This window comes from Dendroctonus ponderosae, unplaced genomic scaffold (genome assembly GCF_020466585.1).
Source record: "Dendroctonus ponderosae isolate FM_Combo_2020 unplaced genomic scaffold, Dpon_F_20191213v2 Dpon_F_20191213_3, whole genome shotgun sequence".
In the NCBI taxonomy this organism is placed as follows: Eukaryota; Metazoa; Arthropoda; class Insecta; order Coleoptera; family Curculionidae; genus Dendroctonus; species Dendroctonus ponderosae.
Genome location: NW_026018508.1, coordinates 8,069,673 through 8,095,967, shown reverse-complemented (window position 1 = coordinate 8,095,967; position 26,295 = coordinate 8,069,673). Strand labels below are relative to the sequence as shown.

At 32.3% G+C, this 26,295-nt stretch overlaps 3 protein-coding genes across 7 annotated transcripts in view; 1 reads left to right on the top strand and 2 right to left on the bottom strand.

Annotated features, from left to right (window-relative positions):
- Positions 1 to 1,220: 1,220 nt before the first annotated feature.
- LOC109539968 (replication factor C subunit 1) lies at positions 1,221 to 10,380 on the bottom strand. The gene is made up of 15 exons (XM_048664827.1): positions 10,217 to 10,380; positions 9,726 to 10,155; positions 8,496 to 8,810; positions 7,872 to 8,032; positions 7,670 to 7,793; positions 7,213 to 7,617; positions 7,031 to 7,162; positions 6,803 to 6,970; positions 6,603 to 6,749; positions 4,758 to 4,981; positions 3,073 to 3,419; positions 2,755 to 3,021; positions 1,727 to 1,946; positions 1,497 to 1,670; positions 1,221 to 1,432 (listed from the first exon to the last, which is right to left on the bottom strand). Exons 1-15 carry the CDS (start codon positions 10,223 to 10,225, stop codon positions 1,358 to 1,360), a joined length of 3,198 nt encoding a protein of 1,065 aa, XP_048520784.1. The 5' UTR covers positions 10,226 to 10,380; the 3' UTR covers positions 1,221 to 1,357.
- Positions 10,381 to 13,424: 3,044 nt separating this feature from the next.
- Positions 13,425 to 26,295, top strand: part of LOC109539958 (stress response protein NST1) — a 33,814-nt gene continuing 20,943 nt past the window's right edge. The window contains exons 1-2 of one of the 4 annotated variants that reach the window (XM_019908038.2): positions 13,425 to 13,569; positions 14,036 to 14,076. In XM_019908038.2, the coding sequence (XP_019763597.1) occupies positions 14,043 to 14,076 (34 nt within the window). In that variant the 5' untranslated portion in view covers positions 13,425 to 13,569; positions 14,036 to 14,042. Of the gene's footprint in view, positions 13,570 to 13,695; positions 13,814 to 14,035; positions 14,077 to 26,295 lie in introns of those variants that run through there. The other 3 variants (XM_019908041.2, XM_019908039.2, XM_019908042.2) reach the window with 3 other exon arrangements.
- LOC109539957 lies at positions 15,943 to 21,862 on the bottom strand. 2 transcript variants are annotated; one of them, XM_048664826.1, is made up of 10 exons: positions 20,639 to 21,862; positions 20,413 to 20,569; positions 20,275 to 20,355; positions 19,401 to 19,590; positions 18,657 to 18,764; positions 18,441 to 18,604; positions 18,154 to 18,297; positions 17,426 to 17,585; positions 17,239 to 17,371; positions 15,943 to 16,747 (listed from the first exon to the last, which is right to left on the bottom strand). In XM_048664826.1, exons 1-10 carry the CDS (start codon positions 20,725 to 20,727, stop codon positions 16,675 to 16,677), a joined length of 1,299 nt encoding a protein of 432 aa, XP_048520783.1. In that variant the 5' UTR covers positions 20,728 to 21,862; the 3' UTR covers positions 15,943 to 16,674. The 2 variants fall into 2 exon arrangements, with proteins under 2 accessions (XP_048520783.1, XP_019763595.2); XM_019908036.2 differs by having other exon boundaries at positions 18,453 to 18,604.

Sequence of the window (26,295 nt, the reverse complement as noted above, 5' to 3'; positions counted from 1 at the left end):
CGTCCAGAAGAAAGCTATTTCAATCGTCTTAGAAATTACTGTTTCAAACTATATGAGAACAAGTTCAGATAATTCTTTCGGTTAAACACTGATCACTTTGATTTTGTTCTATCGCTTATAGCAAAAGCGATAAGAAAATCTGGATCCAATTGAAGAAAAGTTGACTTTAACATTAAGATAATGTAACATTGAAAAAAACAGCAGCTTTTACAATTTTGACAAGATCTAGAAGCTTAAAATACTGAGTTTCTTCATGGAAAGGTAACTGTCGTATGGCAAAACAACCAGTTTTCAAGAGTAACTTCAACTAAGTCAGCCACTCATCTTCCCTAGGGCTCAAATTTTGTACGTTTTTAATTATATAATAATATAATCCCCCAAGTAAATAAGAAAAATAAGTTCAAGTAATTTATTTCTTTTGCAAACTGTGCCGCTCTGTGCGTACTTATATGCCTCTTAAAATAAATAAATATTTTCACAATTCGTTTCAACTACAGGGTGTGTTCACTACCGATTGCATAGTGATAGAAAACATTCAACGGATATGAAAATAGTATACATTTTTAAAACTTTCAATATTTAAAACCATACCCACAACTTTTAATATTATATTTTTTTCCTTTGTTTCAGTCAAAATGTGAAATAAAAATGTGCATGTCGTTTACTTCATATTACGTTTCGGCCAGCCAACAGCGCTATCATCAGATTTAAAACACCAATTTACAATTAAAATATGTTGTACAAAAACTATAATTTACAAGGCATTAAAACATCCATTAGTTCTTAAGGAAAAAAAAATTATTTGGGAGAACAAAATATTTGGAAAATTTACTCTAATAATTGAGAAACATTCAGATCTCAGAAGTGTGTGGAATAGAACAAGGCACTTACACTCATATTCGTAGACTAGGAAAAGGGGTTCGATACCATAAACAATGACAAACGGAGAAGACCTGAACCATCTGAAATTTGCAGATGATATTGTATTAATATCAGCCAGCATGGACAAAGCCACGCAAATGTTGGAAAGACTTCAACTAACCTCGGAAATGGCTGGAATGAAGATTAATATTTCCCAGACCCAATTTACGACCAATCTTGTGCCACACTTAACCCTAGTATATACCTGGTACTCAGTTTCGCACCGATGTAAAATTCATCGGCGAAATACAATGAAGGGTTCGGGAGTACGAGCGTAACTACAAATAAATAAACATTGATATTTTTATAGATGTATATAAAGCGGTAAATCAAATAGTCAAACATGACTGAAACATTTCATAATAAGACAAATAAGACGTCAATAAAAAGACAAAAAATAAACCGAAGTGAAACGAAAGTTAATTATTAGGGTCCCCTACTTGTTCTTTCCTTTCCCCGTTTTCTTATCGCCTTTAACATTTTTTCCTTTCGCCTTCTTGCTTTCTTTCACCTAAAGTAGAAAAAGGCATACTGTTAATCATGCTGCACGCACTTTAATAATCTAACAAACTCACTTTAATCAAAGCATCACTGCCCACTTCATCATCAGTTGCTTCCTCATCTGAAAATGCTTCTTCCTCAAAAACATCTTCGTCTGCTTTAGCGCCTTTTTTCTTCTTCGCTGCGCTCGGTGGAGCAAAACTCAGTGTCACGGTCTTGTTATATTTCCTGGTTAGCGCTGACTTTACCTACCAAAATGAGTTTCAATTAGTATATTGATTCGAGTCGTTCGCATTTTTCTTACGCTGGAATTCACGCAATCAAAAGGATTGCGCTTATTGGGCGTGAAGTTAGCCGTAAGTTCGCACAGATTAGTTAAATCTTCTCTAAGCAAACTATAGGATTTCATAACATCCAAAGTATCATCAATACCAGCGGCTTGTTTCTGCATTAACGGTCGCATAAGTCGCTTCATTAAAGGCTCAGCATAGTCTAAACGGAGTGATGTTTTATCAGCTGAAATACTGAAAGAGAAAACAAGGAACCATGTAATCAATCAAACAAATGTAGGCTCAGTAATAAGCAGAGCCTACATTTGTTGCAGTGTATTTATTTACAATACATATACAAGATGTTTCATGAGGAAGTGGCATTATTTTAACCCCGTATTCTAGGTCCGAAAATGTGACTACTTTGCTATATAAACGACAACCCAAAATGATTCGTTACGGATTGAGTGTTGAACTTTAAATTAAAAAGTGATAAATGGTAAATTTCTTCAAAACGCATGCAGAATTTTTACGAAATTTCCCAGAAATCAATTGCGACAAGCGGTTGCGCAAAATCAATAGCTGGGGAAGAAGTATGTTTTGCAATAAAATACAGTTAATAAATTTTGCCAGCGGCCTACCACCAACCAAAGCTTGCCAGCGAAATTGAGAAGAAAAAAAAATGGTACGCCACTGTATTCTTTAATTATTACAAAAACTTTTCAAATTTCTTGTTTTATTACAAATAAAAAATAGCTCTTGATTTTTTGCTACTACAAGCGGTTGCGTAAAATTAAACTTTAAGTGCCCTCCACACGCTTATCGACTCTTTTTATAAGATGAGCTCAGTTTTTATTTCGTCCAATACAAACGGTGGTTCCATCAAATATGTCCAATTTGGCCCACCTACCACAAATCTTACTTTATAATCCCATCCGCTATGAATAATTTAGCCCAAAAATTGCAAGATCTATTTTTTATAGTTCTATCAAAAAACAAAACATCTTACTCAATTTCGAAATTGTGAAATAGTAAAGAGTTGATTACAAATATTTACTCATACCTTGTCCTCGCATGCGAATAAAATTCGCCAGCGATTCTTAAACTCTTATTCCTTTGTGAGTTTTTACCGAACCAGCTCGGAAAACGCACTTGCTCCATCTTCCCTGACAAATAGTAACTTGGCATTACGGTACACAGAAATGCCTGGCTTTCCAGAAGAGACCAGTTATTAGTACTTCTGATTTTCGATTCTATAAGATCACTTCTGCTCAAGCAATCTGCGGTTAAGTGGCGTCGTATAAGAGTTTCGATTTTTTTCCCTTTGGATCTAAAAACATATCTGAAAATAAATGTATTGCTCATATATAATGGTATTTACCCGGTGCATTCGGGCTGAACAGTCAAATAATTTTCCTGGACAAACATCGGTCCAAAACTATAGTCATAAAAGAATAATCGCGACTTGTCCAATAAACTCATGTTTTCATTTTCGCTTTTGTTAAAAACTTTTCTGATGACATCCCAAGCGCCAAATACCACATCTTTTTGCGAGTTTTTCGAGTCCTTTGTCACCTTTTCAGTGGTGAGAGCTTTTTCTGTAGCCGACCACATTGCCAAATGGTTAATGGTTTGTCGGATATCACATCCAGTTCCCGTAATCAGGCGACTCAAAGCTTCGGATTCAATGGAAAGACCTTCCTTGAAGCAAATCGACATCATTGCTCCCTATAAAATAAAAAAATATATATATTCCTCTCAGGCGAAAAGGAAAAATCAACTTATACCTACACGGTAACACAGCTGAAATCCCTAGCAGAGTTTACAAAGAAGGACACTAATGTTTTTCTACATTAGTCAGTTTCAAAAACGCATATCACCATATTTACCATTGGATGTTTTTATAAAATGTTACTTTTTTACTGATTGATATAAACAATTGTCAAGTCGTAAAGTGCATCTTATGTTAATCTTTCAAAATGTGCGTGTACGAAGCCACAAGATTAAAGAAATTTGCAGGTAAACTTCTGTCTCTAATGTACAGAGTGCCTAAACTATAAATCAAACTAAGCTTATACTTTAGCGGTGTTATTTCTTTTCAAATGGGGTCATAGGGTAAAGGTAAAAATCACGCATATTTATATACAAAGTACCTCATCAGAATCTGGTTTTGCAAATATTTTAAAGTTATGGAGAAATAAACCGAAAATTAATAATGCATCGTAAGGCATTCTGTCTAATGTTACATTACTAATATCAACCCATGCAATAAATTAAGGTCTTAATAAAGACACTTTTGCGCTAATAAACAGTAGAAAATTATTTTATCATGTTACATAATTCTCATTATTTTATTTTTTGTATTGTTCGTATCGATTTACGAGTCATTCGCTTGTTTCCCGAGAAAATGCTTTGATACTATTGATAGTTATTTCTGGAATCAAGTAAGGAAACTTTTGATTTATCTGAGCTATTTATTGTTTACTGATTTATCTAAGATTGTACCTGAAAAAATCACTCGTGCTTCAAGTATTCACATTTGGATTAAATGTTTTACAGCTACAGGCAGGAATCAAAGTGCAGATTTTTGTCAACATTTTAAATTGAATTACAGACTCGCCTGTGCAATCGTTTAGATAATGAACCAATCATTAATTTGAAATATTTGATTTGGAAAAAAAATAGTGAAAAAGTTTAAAATACACTTTATTCTTGTAAACATTTCCATACAAAAGAAAAAAAATAATTAAAATAGGGCCGATCTCTTTGAGTAAAAAATCGTATTCCTTTATTACAATTTTGAGACGAATCGAAACCAACAAAGATAAACAATTATTCAAATTAAAACATTAAACGTTTGCTCCTGTTTTTTGGTACAAGCAGAAGTGGCAGTATTATTCATAAAGATTTTTGAAACGCACCCTTTATTATTAGACCCTTATAATAAGTATATTCAAAATTGTTTTTAGATTATACTTTCACACATACATTTACATGTATTATGATTTGAGAATACTTATTATACGTAATATATACTTTTTAACACAAAATGTATATTTCACTTACCTTAACTTGCATAACATTTGGTTTGGTATACTTCAACGCAAAACAGTGATTGACAAGGCTTCTCATTTTGGGTAAGTCCCTATTATTACACATGCAAATAATTGGAAAACTTGCCGTTTTGATAAAATTAATCAATTCAGCAATACCGCCCCTATCTTCGTTTCCCGCCATGCCATCTACTTCATCCATTAATAAAACCCTTTTCTGGTTTATGTTATTACGGCCTAAAACAATTCAGAAAGTAAAAGAATTGCAACATAATAGCTTCGTACTAAAACAAACTATATAAAGATTGAAAACACAAACATCAATGTGCAAGCAAGAGCCCAAGTACGACTGAGTAGATATAGCTCAGTAATTTTAATACAAAAATTGAATGTACAGGGGGACGCGATTAAATAAACGTGACATGCAATTAGATTGCATAATGTTAACTGTATATTCTGCAGTCAAAAAGTTCCTAGAAACATAAGCTCGCAACCGCGTCGTCTGCTAGATGGATATACGGTGTACAAACGTTTTTTTTCGGGCTTTATTTCTCTACAGTTGCTAGCGCTTATAAGGTATTTATCTCAATTCAAACTTATTATGGCTAAACTAGTCCGAAGTAACGAATACTAAACCAAACTATAAAATTATTATTCAATTACTCGTTCTCGGAAGTATCGGAGATTGCTAATGTATCAGCCACCCAATAGGTTTTTTTCTCTTTAACTATACTCGTCTTCCCATAAAATAACTATTTTCCAAAAGAAAATCATCTATTATTATTGTGGACGAGCTTCAGTACTTTGCAACTAAAGTAGATCAGTAGCTTCTTTCCGCACGATTTCTGACGAAAGGACGAAAACGCATCAAAAAGACATCGGCCCACATACTACACACTATTATATACATACGAACGGTCCACATAGTATGATACTTACACGACCAGCCTAATAGAATGTTAAAGTTCGCAGATGGCAGTGTGTGTGCGAGAGAGAACCGGGTACTTGTCTTTATCTATGCCAGACATAACTGCGCCGTAGCGCATTCCGATGGGTTTGCACCATGCGATAAGAAGTTATCATTTCATAAAAAAATATTGAGTTTGCAAAGTGTACCGTGTTTGTAAAGTATCGTACAGGCGCATTAGCTTTCTAAGGGTACTGAATGTGTACGGGTATACAAATGAGATGCGAAAGCAGTCGAAAAAATATTTCGCAAAGGTATCTGTGTATCGGTGGATTTATCGATACACAGGTAAATCCACCGATGAACACGTTAACTTTTTTGACCTTTTTTGGCTAAAAAACCAACCGCTGATTTCAAAACTTAGATTTCTTTAAAATGGTATTGTTTTATCTAAATTTCCTTGGCAGCCAACTTTATACCAGGGTCTCAAACTCGCGACCACCAGAGGATGCTCTAAAAAAATCCAAAAAAAAAACGCACGTCGTGTTCTGGCACTCATAATCTTAGTATCGTTTAAGTGTGTGATTCCCCCATAAATGTCCTTGATGAATTTTTTCCGGACCTCGAATCTTGTACTCGGTGCAGCGTCGTCTCGCTCGTTAGTCTTTAAAGATATTCCAGCAAGAGATTTTGAGGGAGGTAGCAAAGAAATTAATCGACGAGATCGAAAAGCAAATGTATATCGACAGTTCCTTTAAAAATTTAAATTTTCCTTAAAAAATTTTTAGGAGTTTTAATAATAACCCAATTATCAGAAGACGATCAGAAGATCAGGCTAATTTTCTTTGTTACATACATTGCGTCACAGCTAATTTATCAATAAACGAACTGTTATCTTTATCAAGAAAGTACGTCATAAGTCAATATCTCTGACTAAAAAAATGAACTAACCTGATACAAAACCAGCAACAGTTTTTGACTTCATCATATGTGATATTTCTTCGTGTAACAACTTTTTGCTTCTTGTATCTGATGCGTTAAATTCCACAATATCAAATCCCAATTCTTTAGCAACCAGCGTAGCAGTTGTGGTTTTTCCTGAACAAATACTTTTTATAAGTGTGCCTTTCATAATATATAAGAATACAGACCGACTCCGGGGGGACCACTCAGAAGAGCTGCTTTAAAGTATGCACCATCATACTGATGATAAAGAGTTGGTCTGGGTAATTTTTTTCTTATTTCAGGGTCTGCATTTTTAAACCAGTTCTGAAGCCATTTTTTAAGCTTGTTCATGTTACTATTACTATCTTTTTGTCCTGGAAATTAAGGATAAATATTTCCATACCGCAAAAACTCTCGCACATACCAATACTAACCTATAATACCATTCACATTAGTGGGTTTGTATTTATCCGTCCATGCCATACACTCAGACGAAATATTCTGTGGCATGGAACGAGACTTCACAGACTCTTGAGTTTGCACGGCAGTCTCTTTTTGTTGCAAATCTGCAAAAGATCCTCATTATTTTTCGAATTTTAAGCAGCTTCGATCTCACCTAATACAACTTTATTTTTAGGTACTAAGTTTTCAGATTTATCACCATTACTTAGATCTTGATTTCCATCTGCGCTCGGTTTATCACTATTATTGACTTTATGAGATTGTACTTTCGGTTTACAATTAATTTCTTCTACATTGTTTTTAAGCGGTTGGTTTCCGCTTTCAAGTGTGCTGTTTTTATCAGATGTTGGAACAGCTTCATTAATCTCAGTTGTTTGCTCTCCAGATTCTCCAAAATCATCACATTCCCTTTTCACTGTATATTTTGCTTTCATTCCTGATTTTCGCAAAATCAAGTCCAAGAAATCATCTTCCGATATTTCCGGCAAACCATACTTCCTAGCTTTTTCTAATTTGGATGGACCAGGCTCGTCGCCAACCACCACATAACTAATTTTTTCTTCAAAATTATGTCAAATTAATATTTATCATAAAAACAACGTTATACTTACTGGATACAGAATGAACTACTTTGCCTCCATGGTCCGTAACTAGATTTTCAAACTCTTCTCCTTCTAAAGAATCCAATACACCTGTTCTCAAAAAGATGCATCCAGCGAGACAGTTAGGAGTTCCCTAATAAGCAATAAAACATGAATTGTAAAATATCACTAATTATTTGGAGCGGTCCCGCGTTTCCGGAATCATCGGTACCTTTGGATATTCTTTTGTTCCATGGTTCTTTGGTCCAGGCCTATGCAGGTAAGCAACATATAATCCGGCAGATTGCCGTTTCCTCTCGGTTTTCGCAATATCTGGATCGATTCCAGAGTCAATGTGTTCCAACTTTGCTCTTTTCTTTGGTGTTGAATTAGCTAATAAATAGATTAAATATAACTCACTATTAAAATCTAAATATTGGGATTCTATATATAGGCGGATTAATCTTGAAAATTCGTCAGTCCAAAAGTTGATTATTTTGCAGGTGTATGTGTATTTAAAGGGATGGATAACTATGAAGAGCGTGTTTCAGGGTCCGGTTCCTGTAAGGGCCCCAAACTTTATCCGTCAAGAATTGAAATTGAAATTGAATTGGCAAGCTGTGAAATCAATTAAATTAACCGACTCTTTTGTAAAAAATCTAAAAAGTTTATACATAAAGCATTAAACACAAGCGGTTTTTATGGATTCTTAAAAAAGGTCTTAAAAGATCCTTAAAAAAGTCAAAGAACTACTAGGCTGAAGATTGATCAACTTTTTTAAGGCATATCTCTACATAAATAAGTATGTTGGTATTGATATTGAAATTATCTAAAATATAACACAAATTTGACCTACTTTCAGAAGTTTTCCTCTGCCGTTTTCCTGCTTTTTTGGGTGTGTCATCAATAACATGTACAATATTTGTTTTGAGATTCCTGGCATCTTTTTCAGATTTCGCTGGTTCACTATCTTTGGCACAAACTTGTTTAGGCGTAACCGCCGATGACTGGTTTTTAGTGGATGGTGAAGTCACAGTATTTCCGCTTTTTGGTAAGGTGGCTTCTTCAATAGTTTTATCCAATAAATCTAGATTATCTAACAATATAGTATCATCGGCGTCTTCGTCCAACATTTCTAGAGTCTTTTCAAAATCTTTATCTTCGTGAATTCCTAAGACAACAAAATAGCTATTGTGAGTTTATAAGCAAAATAGTTAATTTCTTTACTAGATCCCGTAATCCACTAATTAACTGCATTATTTCAATTACGTTACATCTTTAGACAATGATTTAAATTCTATCTTTCGGTTTCTTATGCGAATGAAGTACACGAAAACAACATATATTTTTATGGTTCAGATTGTTTAAAGAAAATATACGTGGAAAAAAATATTGCTGGTGATGAATATATTATTGAAAGTAACACGTATTCTGATATTTCCTTCATAATGCTACTCAGAAATCATAAAAAAGCATCATCAGTAAGTCATATGCATAATGTTTCAATTTTGACTCTCCTTGTATCATTGAGAGCCCAGAGAAAGAATGAAAATGGCCCCATATCGAGTTCCGCAAATTTCTGTTTGTTTTAACCAAAATTCTGATAAGCCGTATAGATTTTTTCCGTTTAACTTTAAACGACTTCATCATCTGCACTTCGTTCCGTTCGTCTGGAATAGCATCATTAGATCTAATTTAAATGCATGAGACAAATTTCGGATGAAAAGAGAGTGAAAAAGTTCAATTTGGTATGAAGAGGGTCAACCAAAATAATGCGTTTATCAAATTGAATCAAAAACGTTTATCAGACAATGGAAATATGATAAGAATACTTAACCGATTAAATAGCTTTTGAGTAATTCCTCACTTTTTTATATTCCAAAACATAAAATAATATAAAAATATTCTTCTTGATTTAGAGCAATACTTAAATTGCTGGGTATTTATTTAATTAAACCTACCAGAGCAAAATAAAGGTATTTCATTTTACTGTAAAAATCTAATCAAGCCTGATGTACCTAAGTACTTGTCTATGAGCTGAAGAACTAAATGTTCAGCTTTAATAGTTTAATAGACATACTCTTACCAAGTTCAACATGTTTAGGCTTTTTGCGTTTCTCCTTCTTTGGTTGTGAAGCATGTTGTGGCTTTTTTCCAATTTCTATGTCTTCAGTGAGATTACACTTTACCTCAGTTTGTTTAATAGGTTGGTTAAGACTATCAATAGAGATTGGCTTTAATTGGGGTTTTGTAGTATTTTCTTGTTTAGTGTCAGTGACTTTCTGCTTTTTCAAAGACGCATTTTTCTTCGATCTGCCATCGTCTTCCGAATCAGAGCTCAACACTTTAACTTTACGTTTAGCCTTCCGAACTTTTGCTGCTTTTTCTGGTGTACCCTTTATAACATCATCATCATCAGAGTCTAGTAAAACTGATGGCCTTTTAACTTGATTCGTATTTGATGAAGAAGCAGCAGAAGGCTTTTTTGAAAGCACAGTGAAAAACGACCGAATGTCCTGCAAAAATCACGGAAAAATATAACTATCGATCTCTTGTTTACGCTTGTAAAATACCAACTTTTGACATGTTTTGCGATTTATATCATATCTCCTAATGGTACCAATATTTTTATCTTCTAAACAAGCACAGTTTTCAAACAGTAAAAAAATGTTCAGAAAAACCGCTTATAAATATGAAACTGTCAATTTGCTGTCGAATGTTGACTTGAGTTGGTTAGGTGGTAGCTTCATCTTCTACATGCATCCAGCATCCAAAACAGCCAAGGGATGTTGCATGAGTTCATTAGCAAGACGTTAATTTGAGCAAGGACCCGGACCGTATCGAAATAACTGTTTCGGTTTCGGTCTAAGGCAAAATTTAAAATTTAGATTCCGGTTCCGATTTTTTCGGTTCAAAAATGTGTTGTGGTTGTCGCCAAAGTATTTCTTTCTGTTACTTTAAAGTAGACATAATATTTCAGCGAAGACGAGATGCTCGTAAAGCGAAGCAAAAATGATTTCAAAATGATCCAACTAAAAAAAGCAAATCTCCAAACCACCTCAGGTGAATTAATTTCTGAATATTTCAGCATATTCCTGCCGTAGAACCGGCATGATGAACAAAAAAGGTCAATTGCTTGATTGACTATTTTAAATTTATTTGATAAATATTTGACAAAAAAGATTCTGTTTTCCGCTAGCTAAGAAACGTTAAGCAATAATAAGCAAGTTGAAGGCTGAATTGAATATAATCCACTATTTTTCAAAACAAATCAAGGCGGAGCGAAAAGGCAGAGCGAAAGACTTTCAGGCTTTTTAATAAACTTGTCACCAAAAGAACAAAAGCCACAACTGCAAACAGATTATTTCTAGCCTGCCATCCTTTTTTGGCCCGAGAAYAGTGCCAAACAAAATGATACAAAAATTGTCTTCTAATCAAAAATGAAATTTCAAAATGCACTGAAAAACGTTCGTTTAAACACTCAGAGCAACTCCAGTGAGGAATCTTTCTCACAAGAACTTATACAGATAACTTGACATTCTAATGCAAGTTCCATAAATCCGTATTTGCAACTGCATCCATGATCATAATTTGAATATTATTTAAAAAATGAGAAACTTTAATTCTGTTTAATTCTTGCCAGCCGAGCCTTAACTTCAAGTGCCACAGCGAGTATAAACGCGACTTTAAATGCCGCAGCTACAGCAACCTCAAGAAATGGAAACACACCTTCAGCAGCTACTTTATAGCAACAATCAATTTTTTACTAATTTTTGAACATTTAGGCCTATTTATTTATTCATATCATCCTATTTAAATATGTATTCATGTCAAACAATGAACATAGCATTCGTGACAATATCGTCACATATTAAACTTGTTTTTTACATTGTTATATACTATGTATCTATACATTTTTTTGTAAAATTTTTGCTTTAGGCAAATGGTTTTCACTAAATAATTCTTAAGATAAAAAAATTGACATGTTAAGGAATGCACTGACTACATTTTTTTTTTAGAAAATTAAGCGTGAAACGTTAAGTTACACTTTTATGAAATCTATCCACAAATATTGTATATGTACCGTATACATCTAAAATGTTTTTTAAGTGGCATTTCCGGTTATATCGGAAGTAGACGTTAGAAGTCGCTTATCTTAAATGGGTCGCCCTGCATATTCCTATGCATTAAAATTGTCCTTAAAATTTTGAACGCTTTACATGAATAAGGTTTTATCGCTACCTCTATCGGTATTGGAAAGTCTTGAACATGCGATAGCAATACTGCTCAAATGGCAAAGTATTCTGCATTGCATTTTGCGTAATTTCATCATTTACTTGTTGGAAACTTCCAGACAAAATTGAAATAATTTTGTAATTAGTTCGTCAATGTCTCCCCTAGCTCCTGTTCAACTGTTCTCATAGGCAGTTTTGAAATTCTGAAGAGAAATTAATGAAAAACGCTAAAACCAAAGACCCTGGGCTAAAAGTGCATTTCCCACAATTTTTTTTTCTCCTAAAATGATGAATTATTTTATCTATGCCCTACGCTTAGATTAATTGTTGCATATCTGGGAGACCAAATTCTTCCCGAATGATAGACACTTTCTTCTCCTAATGTTTTTATAAAACTTGTGCGTATTTTTGAATCACCCTGTATATCACAATCTCGATTCGGACGTCGGTTATGAACAGGTTTGAAGGTTGCAGCGAAAGTAAAAATTGGCGCACTTTTCAAATCGCAATGTAAAACCCAAGTTAAATACATTATTTACTATGTCGCATATAGGCGGTTGTATTGGCTGACAAAAATGAGTATTTACTATTTTCATTGATCCCCTAAGGCATGCACCCCAATATACATAAAATAGATGCTCTTGATATTTCCTAATGTATATATCTAATAAAATCCTTGTAACGCACTATTGATTTTAAAGTGCAAACATCGGCATGAATCACCTGTTTTTGTTAGAGGCAAACGAATTCTCTTGGTGATTAAGAAAACCGTTGAATAAAAAAACAAGGACACCAAAAGTTGAGGTCAAAGAAATGAATTTAATGAAGAATGGTTTGTTCTTTAAAAGGCAACATCCAGTTTTCGCCCACCTAAAACGGTCTCGGCGCGTTGTGTGTTGGCTTATTCTTATGGTATATTTATTTATTGTTCCAACGACTTTCAATAGATTGGGACAAACACTAGCGAACGTTAATTAAATGTCATTGATCAAACGTTTTTAATTAGAGAAAAGTTGAACTGATTTGCGACATTTATTACTAAAAGGCTTTTCATATAACCGAATTTAAATGCTTTTGTGAAAATGTCTACCTATATGAATAAGCTAATATTTCAAACACATGATTTTGAAGATAATTCCATAACTCTGCATTGAAAGCTATTTTTAGCATCAATTAATGTTGCTTTGCAGCTCTTTTATTACAGTAAAATTACAGATAAAGTGTATTCTGTAAATACTTGACGTGTACCATTATTCTAAATATAGTAGTGAATAATATAACTAAAACAGACACATATGGTACTTGATAAAATAAGAATCAAAGTGTACATAGCTTTGATTGAAAGTTTAAATTTAGCACCTTTGTAGTCGAACGTTTTCCAACCAATAAAGTGGAATAATTTAAAATATTTCACCCAATCCCGTTTTAGCTCGCTGGTCGTTCCGATCTGACCGTTTTCATTGCTCCTTGTATCCGCAAGTATCCGCAAAATCTCAGCTGTGCAAGAGAGATAGACAGCTTGACTCCAGATAATTGTGCTAAACGAATACCAGTTCAGATGTTTATAAACGTCCATTCTTATTGTTGGATTGTGATACTTGCTGCAACTGGAAGGTGAAGTGGTTCATTTACGATTTTCCTTAGCTTTTTATTTAGTGAGATTTTGATTTTCCTTCAAACCGTTCGTCCCAGGAGGTGAGTCTTTTACGATTTATTGTCTTTCTGCAAGCAACTGCCTTATATTTGATTATAAACTGACAGTTGGGGTTCCTTTATTGACAAATAAATCATAATTTTTTTCAAATTTCTGGTTTGTTAATATTTCCACATTCGCCGTGCTTATTGACCGTTTGACTTAAGAAAGAACATTTCAAACTGGTTATTGACTATATCTTCGTTCTTACTGAGATAAATATATCTACATACATAGATAAAAATTGTAAGTGCATACTTATTCTCTCTTTGTTCTACTTACATACCTACATATAACATATTTACATGAGAATCTACCTACTAAGTCCAAAGAACTCTAATCGATTGCTATTGGCACTATTTGCAGCAGCGATTTCGATCTTTGGCTTAACATAAAGGAACTTCGAAAACCAGATGAACATCAGTATACTTATCTTGTTATCTAAAAGGTATCTGTTTTTTATTTTAGATAAAAGATGGAGTCCACTATTGATGTAGCACTAACCGAATGTAAGTGTTTCGTTTTATTTATTTTCATTTTTAAAGTGAAGCTCGTTTTGACTTTGAACTTGAACTTGTAATTGCCACATTTATATGCATATATGTTTATACAGGTTGTCGCATATTAGCAGGCATACGAGAAGGTGAATTTATGCATGATTTAGACTGTAGCTAGTAGCTACAGACTTTTAAGTTTCAGGAGCTTTAATGGTTTTTCCTTCGCTTTCTGTTTATAGCTTTCAAACCACCAAATATATATGATATTGTGTTATAGTAATAAAACAAAGCGATTTAGTGAGCCTCATGTATTCGTTTAATGGCTAACATTTAAAAAATTACAGTTTAGTTTAATGCGATTTCGCTCGATATTCATCGGAATTTTTTAAATAAAATATTCTTGTGCCATATCCTCATAGGCATGTTTTTTTTTCGAAAAAAATATTAACAGTTAACGACCGGGTGCAAAATATTGTTGAGGTTCCAACTTTAAGAAAAAATTAAATGTTAAGAAGAAAACACTGGAAATTGTGAAATGGGGATGCAGTTTAGGGGTTGGAAACGGTTTTTTGCTATTTGCGGCGGAACGTGACCTACTAGCGGAAAACGTTCAATGGCCGAGTTGTAGATAATTAAAAAAATCTAAAACTTATCAAATTAGCCGTCAAAATGGCGAAAATCTATTTTTCTGTAATTAATTTATTTCTCGTGCATAAATAATTTAATTTAGCTTCAGACCTGTAAAAATATGTACTTTTTGGTGTTGAATAAGCATGATTTTTACGTTCAGAAGACTAGTTTTCGAGTTATGTACATGTATCGAAAAAAACTATCCTTATATTTATCTTCCACGTCTTGATCTTTTTACTTTCTGAACTTGGTGGTTTCTTTACCATTAAACCGCTTAAAACTGCGAAAAAAGTATTTAAATCATGATTTTTCAATATTTTTGAAGAAATTTCTTCATTATTTCTGTTAATAGTAGACTATATTTACAATTGTTCGTGGCAGATAATGAGAAGTTCTTTCGAAAAATGTATATAGCTCGAAAACTCGTCGCCTTCTGAACTGCGAAAAAATCGATACAAATTAAATAAAATGGCACGTCTTATACCAGAAATAGAGATTAAGCTGTTTAAAAGTGGTTGACAATGTTAAAGTATAATCTTTTTTAGGGCGTCCACTGTTTTTTCGTTTCGTTCTGTTAACGTTTCTGTTAGTAGTATCTTCAGTCGTCCTGAATTGAATATTAAACCTACATCCTTATTCAGAGTGTCTGATTTAAACGTGTACGATCCGGAAATTGCTTATTCTGGAAATTTGACTGCTTTTCTAAAGCTCTTGATCTAACGATAGGGTTAGCAATGCAGCGTTTCAAAATTGTAACATCCTATTTTTCTCACAAAAGTGTGCTCAGCTTCAAAAATATCACTTTCTATCAACATAGCTAATTGATGGTCTGAAATTTCATTTTATAAAAAAAACACTGAGCTACGGCAAGGGAGCATTTTTTATTGTAATAATTTTTTTAAATCTTTAATAAATGCTGTTACAAATAGGATGTTATTCCTTTCCAATTCAAAAATGGGAATATTCACCGACAATATTATATAAAAGCCAATGAATATTAGAATTAGAAGATTTAAAATTGCAAGTTGCACTTAAATTTATTTTCGCTCACCTCTGCTATACTTAATGCCGTTATTTTGTTAGAATTGCAATTACAATGATCCAGAGTTGGTCGGTATATTACTTTCGTGGCTGGTTACAACTACTATACATGCCTACCTCTCTTTTTTCGTCATTAATCTGTAAAAACTACCATTTTTTTTGTAATTTCCGATTAAATTTTTTTACGGGTAAGCAAATAAAAAGACATTACCTTTCTTCAATTTATTAAGTTTAATCAACGAGTAATTGTTTGTCAACAGAATAATTTTTCAGGTAACATTAGTACTAAATGCATAATTGTACGATACTTATTAGTATGAAATAGTTTGATGGCGTCTAAATGGATGATGGGTATTAGTCTGATAAAACCACTACACTCAAATATTCACACCACACCCAAATTTTCTCTTCATTTCTGTATTCTGGTTGCTCAAATCGTTGACAGGCATTCAATGGTTTTACAAAAAATAATTCAATTCGTAACTTGAAATTTTTTCTGCGGCTCTTAGATTACTTTAAATTTTCGTTAAAAACAAAGTTCGAATATTTTGATTGATTAAATGGGAATAAGACAAATATATCTAAAGACACAGTATAAAATGTCAAATAAATTGAAGTAAAAAAAACTTTAGTCATTTGAAATATTTTAAATTTGATAATTTCATTTTCAGCAAAATAATTCAAATTCAACAAACATTTGTTCCTCTAAAAACTGAATAATAAAAAAATTGCTATCTCGAATAAAGAAAGCGAATGCATATTTAATGCAAAATTTACAAATGAAGGCATGAACTTCCATGTATATTTGAAGATAATGTTAGCTTATGAGACAACAAAATCAAAAAGGGTGTTTTTATTTTCTGTCCGCCCAGCAGTTTACACGCAATCATACGATTTCATATTGATGGAACAGCCTGTATATATAGCAAAAATATATTATCAAAAATCTGAAAAAATTAGCTTTTTGGATTTGGCTTCCACTATCTTGAATACGGACAAAGCAGAGTCTGGCCTGAAACATAATAAAAGAAAATATTTGACAATAAGACTTTTTAAACATAATTTTGATTTAACGAGTATGGGAATATGGGCGACGAAACCACTCAGTAAATTTAATAGGCGCGAATTTGTTATTAATGAATCAAACAATTCAGATAGTCGATTGTAATTTCCAATTCGCAAATCAGCTACTTGAAGTAATTTTATAAAAAATTTGCTTGGAAATAAGCAAACTTCTGTTTTAAAAATTTCGACTTGGCGACCCCTACAAACGCCTCGAATACTCCAGCAATTACCATCTTAAAAATAGTGTTGTATTTTAAACCATGCTGATATGAAATGTATTTTTTATATTGAACAGTAGGTATACACAAATTTTTGCATCTAAACAAGTAACGTGCACTTATGAGATGTATACTAATCTTCGCGTAGTAGAAGATGTTAATGAATAAAAATGAAAAATGTTAATGAATGAAATGACAAAAATGAATAGTTTAAACTTACTTATTTGTAAAAATATCCAGCGCAATATGTTTTAAAGCAAATTTTGATGGCCATAGAAAAGGCAACCGTTGGTCATAATAGTTGACATACTTTTCATATAACTTCAGTAGGGAAGTGAAATAAACTATAAGGCCTGAAACATATGTATGAGTAAAAATTCTATACATATTATCAGATTCAATATTACCTGTTGTGTATATTTTGAACAACGATAAATGTTTTGGCGTATCTTCAGTGTGATGCTTTAGACCCTTCACATAACGAATTAAGTTTAAAATGAGAGGTTTCCAAACCTCCTCGTTTGACCTGGAAATGTTGGGAATAATTCCATCAGCTGAACCATTAACCTGTAAATTAAATGAGCAAATATAATTTTAGATGAATTTCCAGGAAAGCTTATTTGATATCATATATATTATACTCTGATTAAATCTAATATCAATTAAGCGCTTAAGTCATGTAGCGCGTCTCCGGCATAATAGGTTAATTAATAACCTTCTCAATAAGGTTTTAGTTACTTCCATTACAGAATAGCAACACTTTTAATAATATACAACACAATATAATGAAAACATTTGGAAGAAGTCGCCAGATCGAACAAAACGACACAACAACACACAAAAACGGGGCATAAATATTCAAAGATTTGTACCGCCGAGAAAGAAAGGTCATAAAAATTTCGCAGTTTAAATATTCCTTAATATAAGACGGTTGCAAATTGACGGGAGAGGCGGAACAACGAATCGGAACGTTTACAAAGATCTGGCTGGCCTCTGTTCGCAATACTTTTGATTATTAAAATTATAATGCATCGCAAGCATTACAAAATACTGTCAACAAAATTTCAATGGATAGAAAGTAGTAGTATTCAAGTATGCTTACTAAAGTTGAATAAAGGTCACATGTTCTACTTACTCTAGCAATTTGAGCGATAACGTCTAGTACTCTAATGAATTTTATTACTGGACCACATTCGGTAAATTCGGGATGATTTTCATCCTTTAAGTATTCCATTGCATCTGCTAATGTTTTTCCTATAGTCTCAATATCATATTCTAACTAAAAAGTGAGGTTTATAATAATAATAATAAGAGTTAGGGTTATAATAACAATACTAATAAAAATAAGATGTCTTGTTAATAATACACATTACATGCTATACCCGTAAGGTATATGCTATACCCGTAAGGTATATGCTATACCCGTTCAGTTACCCTTTTTTTGATAATTCTCCAGTCAGTCTGATTCTTTTTGACACAAAAGTCTGTCTCTTCGATTGTTTTTACACGTGAACAGAATGAGAAGCCCAAAACTTGACCGTTATAACTTAGCACTCTTTCTACTGCCCAGAACCTTTTTAAAAACACTGCAAATTTGAAATCAATAGATTTTTCATATTTTCATCAAAAACTACCTACATAAAATGGAATCCAAATCGTATAAGATGTAAATCAGATTGACGGTACCAGTTTGAATAAAATATGGTTTCAAATATTTTATTGGCTTCGAAGGATCAATCTCAGCACCTGTAAATGTTACAGTATTTCTAAATAATAAATATTTTTATTTAGCTCAGAGATCAGCGTTGCTCAATATATCTATTCATTTTACCAGGTTACATATTTTGGAAAAATATATTTAAACATAAAGGCGTATTAATTAATTCGACTTTGTGAAAATACACTCGCATTTAAAAGTTTTGTACCCCCTAGTTATTTGGATAGTTTTAAATTAAAGAAAACTTTCTAGCTCTTGGCGCTACTACTAACCCAAAAATGGGCTAAATTTTTACAGCAATTTTTACAACAACAATTCTAAAAGGACAAACAATTTTTTTTCGAAAGTTCATCATTTCGTTTACTTGTAAACAAGTGGGTTTTCTTGCGAATGAAACAATTTTGTATAAATTAAATGTTTAAAGTAAAAAAAAAGTAAAAACAGGGAGGGTGCAAAACTTTTAAAGGTGGCTAAATATACATACGCCAAAATGTCGCGAATAGTGATATAGGAACCAATAAACTATAATATGTTTAAGTGTTTCTCATTTGAGCCTATCGGTGGTATTATAGGTATATTTCCTCCTTTTGCATACTTCCAGAATTTTACCACTATTTTAGCAAAGCAATACATATAAAAGCATATATTAATTCGTAAACAATTACCTAATTGTTCTGCTAAAGCAAAGTTCAAGTGAGGACTGATGCAGTTTAATGTGATCGAAATTATTTCAACTCCAATGGCATCCAATGCTGTCAAAGCTTCTTCTATTGTATCCGCAAAGTGTTTAATATTTGGATTATGTATAAAATATATTCCTATGGGAATTTTCCAGTTCTCATTATGTGATACTACCTAAAATATTGAAATTGGCCAAAATGTTTAATAAACAAATAAAATGACATAGATCAGCATGAATACAACTTGCAGGAGGAAGATGAATATGTTCTAGTTTCTTCAACATACTTTCAGTTCATTTCAACTTTCAAAATCTTAAATAATCCACAGTTAATCCTATTTTATTCATGTCTTTCTTTAGCTATGGCTATGGCTACCTCCTTGTACTTTGCCAGCAATTATTAATTTGTTTGAAGTTAACTGAAAGAACGTCCGAAACATCTAAGTCGTTTACTAAATTACCAACGGTTGACCGATCATCAGCTACTTGTCTCGCTAATATTTTGCATTTGTATTTGCTCCAATTTATTTCAATAGTTCCCGACTTTTTATTTAATTGACCAGGTTAGTTGAGACCAAAATATAAATTTCGTAGAAATATTTGCAGTTGAATATGAAATATGTAAAATTTCATGAATATGCAGGGATTAAGATGCGAGTGTGTAACAATATTCTGCTGTTTCCATTAGCGAGATTAATGATTAATCAGTTAATTAAATCAAGAATTATTCAACACTTTACAGGGTTTAACATGAAGATTTGGAATACATGAAACAGCGAATTTTAGCAAAAAATTATTATTTATTAAATTATTATTTAATTTAAAAGCAAAAAAATATTTTTTTTTATGTAACTTGTTACCATAAAAATCACAGCTTTGCTTGCTAGCTTCTTTGTTTGGTGTAATGAGCCAATTCCTTCAGTATATCCAAACATTTTCCCCTGAAAAACCATAAAATATTAGTTTTCGTTCCAATTTAAAATTCTGGGTGTACTCACTTTATACATTTGTGGTTTTAAATTGAGAGAAAGGTCCCCTATCAGTAAGCTGCAAATTGTAGGTTTGTTTTCTAGTTTGTTTCTAGCTGATTTTGGTTTAATCGCTTCTAATGCTGCTGGTAAAAGACCAACTTTGAGATTTGAAGATTCATCTTCACTAAAAAAAGAATAATTCCAATTAAGAACAGTCCAATAGTTAATTATTATTAATCCATGACAGACTTACTCCGATGAGTCCTCTATTACATATTCCACAATTGGTTCATTTTTGGGGACTTCAGCTTTGCTGTTTTGATCCTGGTGTGGTCCACTCATTTTTCACAACGTATGTCCCTTAGTACACGATAACAAATACTAATACCGACACTTTAGATCTTTGTTTTCATGAAAAGCGGTATATTTGTGGCGGTATAAACAAAACTGATTATTAGATTAGGTTATGTTATTCAAATGCTACGTTTATCTTTAATCTTCGCTACTACGACGCCATCTGGAAAAGTAGTAGTTGAAGTTAGGGATGAGCGTCTTGAAATGTTTATATGTTCATAGTACGTGGTGGTCGGCTGTGACGTCAAGTGAGAGTATATGTATAACGGGTTAAGACGATTCTACGGCATTTTATCCAGTCAAGTGCAAATAATTGATGTTAAAAGTCAGCCCTTGAAATGCAACTATTGTTAATCGATAGTATTATCAAATTATTACAATACAAACGCTAATATTAACTTATCAGCATATTTTATGGGGGTTGGATTATGGATATCGCTAACAAACAAAATTATGACTTATTCATCAACCTATTTTTATTTGTTTATATATTTATTATTATTAAATATGTCTTAGCTTACATATTTTATCTGTCATTTCTATTAATTGAATATTGTATTGTATAGGATTTATACCACTCAAAATGCTTTGAATAAATTGGGTGATACAAAATCAGCATTGTTTTGGAGCGTAGGTGCTTACGTGGTGCGGAAAAATGCTTCAAACAAAATTTCAGAGGATTTCTCGAATAAATTAGCTCTTCAAGGTGCTATTTAAACTTGCCTATTAAACAATTTTTTAAAGTAATCGAATATAATATCTTTGGAGATAAGTCTAGATCTAGCCGAACATGGCCAAATTTTGTTTAAAATTAATTTAATTAATTTAAAAAGAAGCGCAGAGGCAATCATGCATCTACATAAATATTTTGTCACAAATATGGCAGCAGTACAACTTATTTGTGAATGGATTTTACATCGTGCTTTTCAAAACTTAAAATGTATAGTAACGCCACAGATGCAGCAAGATTAGCTTCTATGACGATACTTTGTTGCTCAATTGGTCGAGGACAGAGATTCCTTGATTTCGAACTTTTGAAGGAACTCCGAATACCTTTATATCGACTTCTCATATTTCAACACTCAATTCTCCTATTTAACATCCAACTGTGCAGATTCAGGGACACAATGAAACAACCTGATGCGGCAAAGTTGAGCAGTTCTGTGAGTACACGCTATGAAATGTACATATTAATAATTTTTTTGGAAACTTCAGAAATTTAATTTTGAAGCCTTCAATTCTTACCAAAAAATACTACAGATACTTCCATACAACTCTTACTGAGGAATGATGTATTTCTGAATGACTTTGTATATAGTCATCTAGACAGTGTGTCTCCATTGATGTGATAACTAAAATCCTAAATATAGATAAAAATCCGTGAGATTATTTTTTTATTTATATTTATTATTCTTTCTAATAGTGACAACATACGTGTATAATAATATTGCAGAAGAACAAAAGCGACCCTGTCAATTTATTATTTTATTTAGCTATTTCTAGAAATTGGATCGTTTGGGTACTTTATTGTGCTTTCTTGTCGAAATTATGAAATAAAATTGTGCATGTTTGCATGATTCCCTGATTTATTCCATCGTGTATCTCAGATTTTGCCCATTATATTCTATTAATATTATTTTTTTCGCAAAACATTTAAGAACGGAAATAATATATTGCGGTACAAGAGATGAAAGTCGAAGTTCCGCTACTGTTTGAAATTGGCATTTTTACATTAACGTCATGCACATTTTTTGTACATGCATTTTTCTTGATCCTCGGTGGAAACTAGCCGAGAAAGTATGAGGCTCAGAAAAAAAAACTTTCAAAATGTTGGCAAAAAGTCAGCGTGCGTGGCGAAAGTTATTAGTTTCCATACGGGATGAATAAAATTTGTAATTTGTAAAAGAGGAGCTTTCGCCATCGAAAATAGTGGCGAAAGTATGCGCTTTCCACTAGGGTATCAAGAGAAACATGTTTTTCGTATTTTTTAGCAGACTTGAGTTTTAAAACTTATAAATTCTTTATTCGTTAAAGGGATTTTCAGACACTATCAAAAAAATCTTCATTTATTTTTTGAATTTGGCTATCTATAATTTTTGGCAAAATCGCACTTATAGTCAGAAGCTACAATGAGTTTTAGTATATGTAACGAACATTTTCCGTTCAAAGATGTAATCAACCTGTTGATGAAATTTTTTATATGATTTTATATGGTGTAATATTGATAAATTATGTTCGGTTAATTGCAACCAGATCCTTAATTTATAGGTTTTTTATTTTGAGTATGCGCTATAATTAAGTAGGTACATTAATTTATTACGTGACTCGATATATCAATTAAAATTTATTTTAACATTAATCGTAGAACGCCTATGGTTTTCATGCGCGTTGTTGTGTTTTTGCTCCTAAACGCATACGCTCAAGTTACACATATAGCGCCAGAAAGGCACTGAAACGCCATTTTCAAATATATTTTTATAGTCTATCCTATCAGCAAAACCGCCCTTGAAAATATTTGTAACCATTACGTAATTTCAATAGTTTACCAGTTTATTCATTGGAAAAATTATGATCAGTTAGGTATACTAGAAATTAAATCCCGTATTTCCCTTAAGCTCGTATTTTAAGGGTGTGTCCCTCCCGGTTTATTGACCCACTTGATGTCTGTCCGGGAAACTTGATTTTTTTTGTCTGGCAGATTTTCAATAATATGCAATTTCAAAATAAAATAACCGATTTTGCAGTAGACAGCTCTATCTGTAAATTATTTATTTGTTATCAATTATTAGTAGCTTCATGTTTTTCAAGTTTATGAATTCGATTTTCTATTAATTGTTTCTATGCATTGAAATTAAAGAGAGCATGCAGAATGGGCACAACATATAGATCCTGTAAGGTTTTTATAAAAATATTTTGGATCGTTTTGACCCTGTTTGTTTCATTGATCGTTTCAATTGTGCTTCTGATTCAAGATGATACGAAATTATGACAACCTTTTATTGGTTTTGTATTTTTTTTTTGTGTTAGTAGTAACTGTATAGATCAATTTTCCAAAAAATGTGAAATGTCGTATTTATTATTTGAGAGTCTTTAGCTATTGCTAATTCTAGAATCTTTTCATCTTTCATGATTCGTTGAAGAAAGTTCGTCATTCAAATGTTCTGTGAATATCATTCGGACATAAGTATAACCGTACAATTCCTCAATAATGTCAATTGGGATTTTAAAAAGCAACGTGTGGGATGTGGTTATCGAAAGAACTTTGGTCTATTTATTACAACTTATTTTATATTCCGAATAAAATAATTATTTTTTAATTTTTCAAACAAATAATTAATTAATTATAATTAATTAATAATGAAATCAATCAATTTTGATAGGGTTAAGGACAGTATGAAAACATTTCATATTAAGTGAAATACTAATATGAAAATAGGAATTACTTTGAGCAATGGAAAGTTGTTATCGTGTAACTTTCACATCGATCAAGGCTTCCAAAATGAGAATGTGTCGGGATAATGTTCAAAAACATCTGAAATAAATATTTAGTAAATTTTACGAGATTATTGATTGAATTTTTGCCACTCTCTTTTTGGGGTTTATTACAAAGGCCGTAGGCGCACCCGTATAGTATTAATTAAAAAAATTACATGGCATTTCAAATTTAAGAGACACACTGATTTAAAACTTTTTAATGGTATACCGAACTGTTAATTGAATAGTCGAAGTCTGCTTAGATTTAACTTAGATTTAATTAAGTATTAGGTACCATCGAATATAAGCGCTTTACGTTACGTTAAGTATTTGCTTGTAACTGCTCTGCATCGTGATTTTGCAAAAATTAAGTGAAGAACTTGCTATTGCCTCCAATGCAATTAATATTTATTTAGATTACTTATTAATTAATGATGTTAATTAGTAATTACACAGTATTTAGTAATGTTAAAGTTATTAGTTTGATGAATAACATAACAACAACTCCAATATGTTTTGCTGAAGTGCTGATTCCTATTTTCATCCGATCCGATTTCCAAACTTTCTTAGAAGGTTTCCATATCAAAAACGTAGACAATGTGGTTTCCAACAGCTGTTTTCATATCGATCAAGATGAGGGGCTTTCAAGCAACGGCAGCCCAACAGGGACGGGGCATGAACATGTACAGAATCAAAATTTTATAATTTTCGATTTTTCCTTCACATACAAAAATATTTCAAAATATAAGGCATCTTTACATGGATGTACGTATTCATATCTAATTGTGCTTAGCAGGTGATTTCCAATTGCTAAAAATGTTTTCATATCAGTTAAGCATAAAAACACTTACATTGGTTTTATGATGTTGAATATAGTTGACGGTTTATGTTTAATGCAACTATACAAGATTATTTTTCAGCAAACTTTGATTTTTCTCTGTGCAAATGTTTCTTTGGCTTACCATATAAATTTCAGTCAATATCGGTATTTATTAACATTTTAACTAGTCACCCTAAATTACTGACAGACGTTTCTAAAATGATAAAAATTTTCGTAAACTATTAACACAACAAAAATTAAGAGGTTTTGTTCTTGACGGATTTTACTATAATGGAAGAATTTACTGGGAGAAACGGAAACTAGGACTGTTAATTTATTTCACTGAGACTCTGTAACAAAGACATCTGCCATGAATAAATTCAAATTTAAGCGCTTACAGCTTATGATTAAACTTTTTTTTGTATAAGGATAAACATGCCAGTGTTAAGGAAGTGGTTAACGTTTAATCAAGAAAGCTCTTTGGGATGGCTCAAATCGATCCGCTCCATTAAGATATCAGACGCTATAAGAAATGAATTAGACCAATTACTCAAACTTATTTTCATCATCAAACGCTCAAAAAACTGGCGACAAAATGCATTTTAAAACACATTAAAAAATCAAACCTGTTTTTTCTTGCCCTAATTGATATATCTAATCTAATTTGACTTAATAGGTATAATAATTAACCTTTATTTTTGCTGCTTTTGAATGAATACTAAATGAATTTGAATGTTACGTTTATAATAACAAAATGTGTGTCGTGTACAGAATGATTCATTAACATGTGGTGTTAAAAGTCATATTTGTAAATTCGTTTTTTTATCATTATTGGTAAAATAGTTGGGTTAGGAGGTAAAATTTGTGTGACGATTGGTATCTTAAGATGAATAATAAGATGCGTGTTTCAAGTTTCCGCGTTGCTGTATTTCCGAAAATATCAACTTTCGGGCATGTTTGCCCTAGTCAGTCGCCATTTGACTTGTAGTCTTTCCAATTTTTGGATTTCCCATTGCTATTGATTCGCCCTGTCGATTTAATATAAGGAAAGGTTTTGTTATCAAGAAGCTTTTGGTTTCATCTTCATTACATGAAAGTTACTTATGCTATGTTGTATGGCAAATATCAATTATTTAAAGGAAGATTCAAATGCCAAAATAATTGAATATTCGTTTTTTAAAGTAAAATGAGTTGATGCGGTCGAAACAAGTCTTAGCTTTACTGTGGAAAATTAACCATTGGTTTGGAAATATTGCATTGCT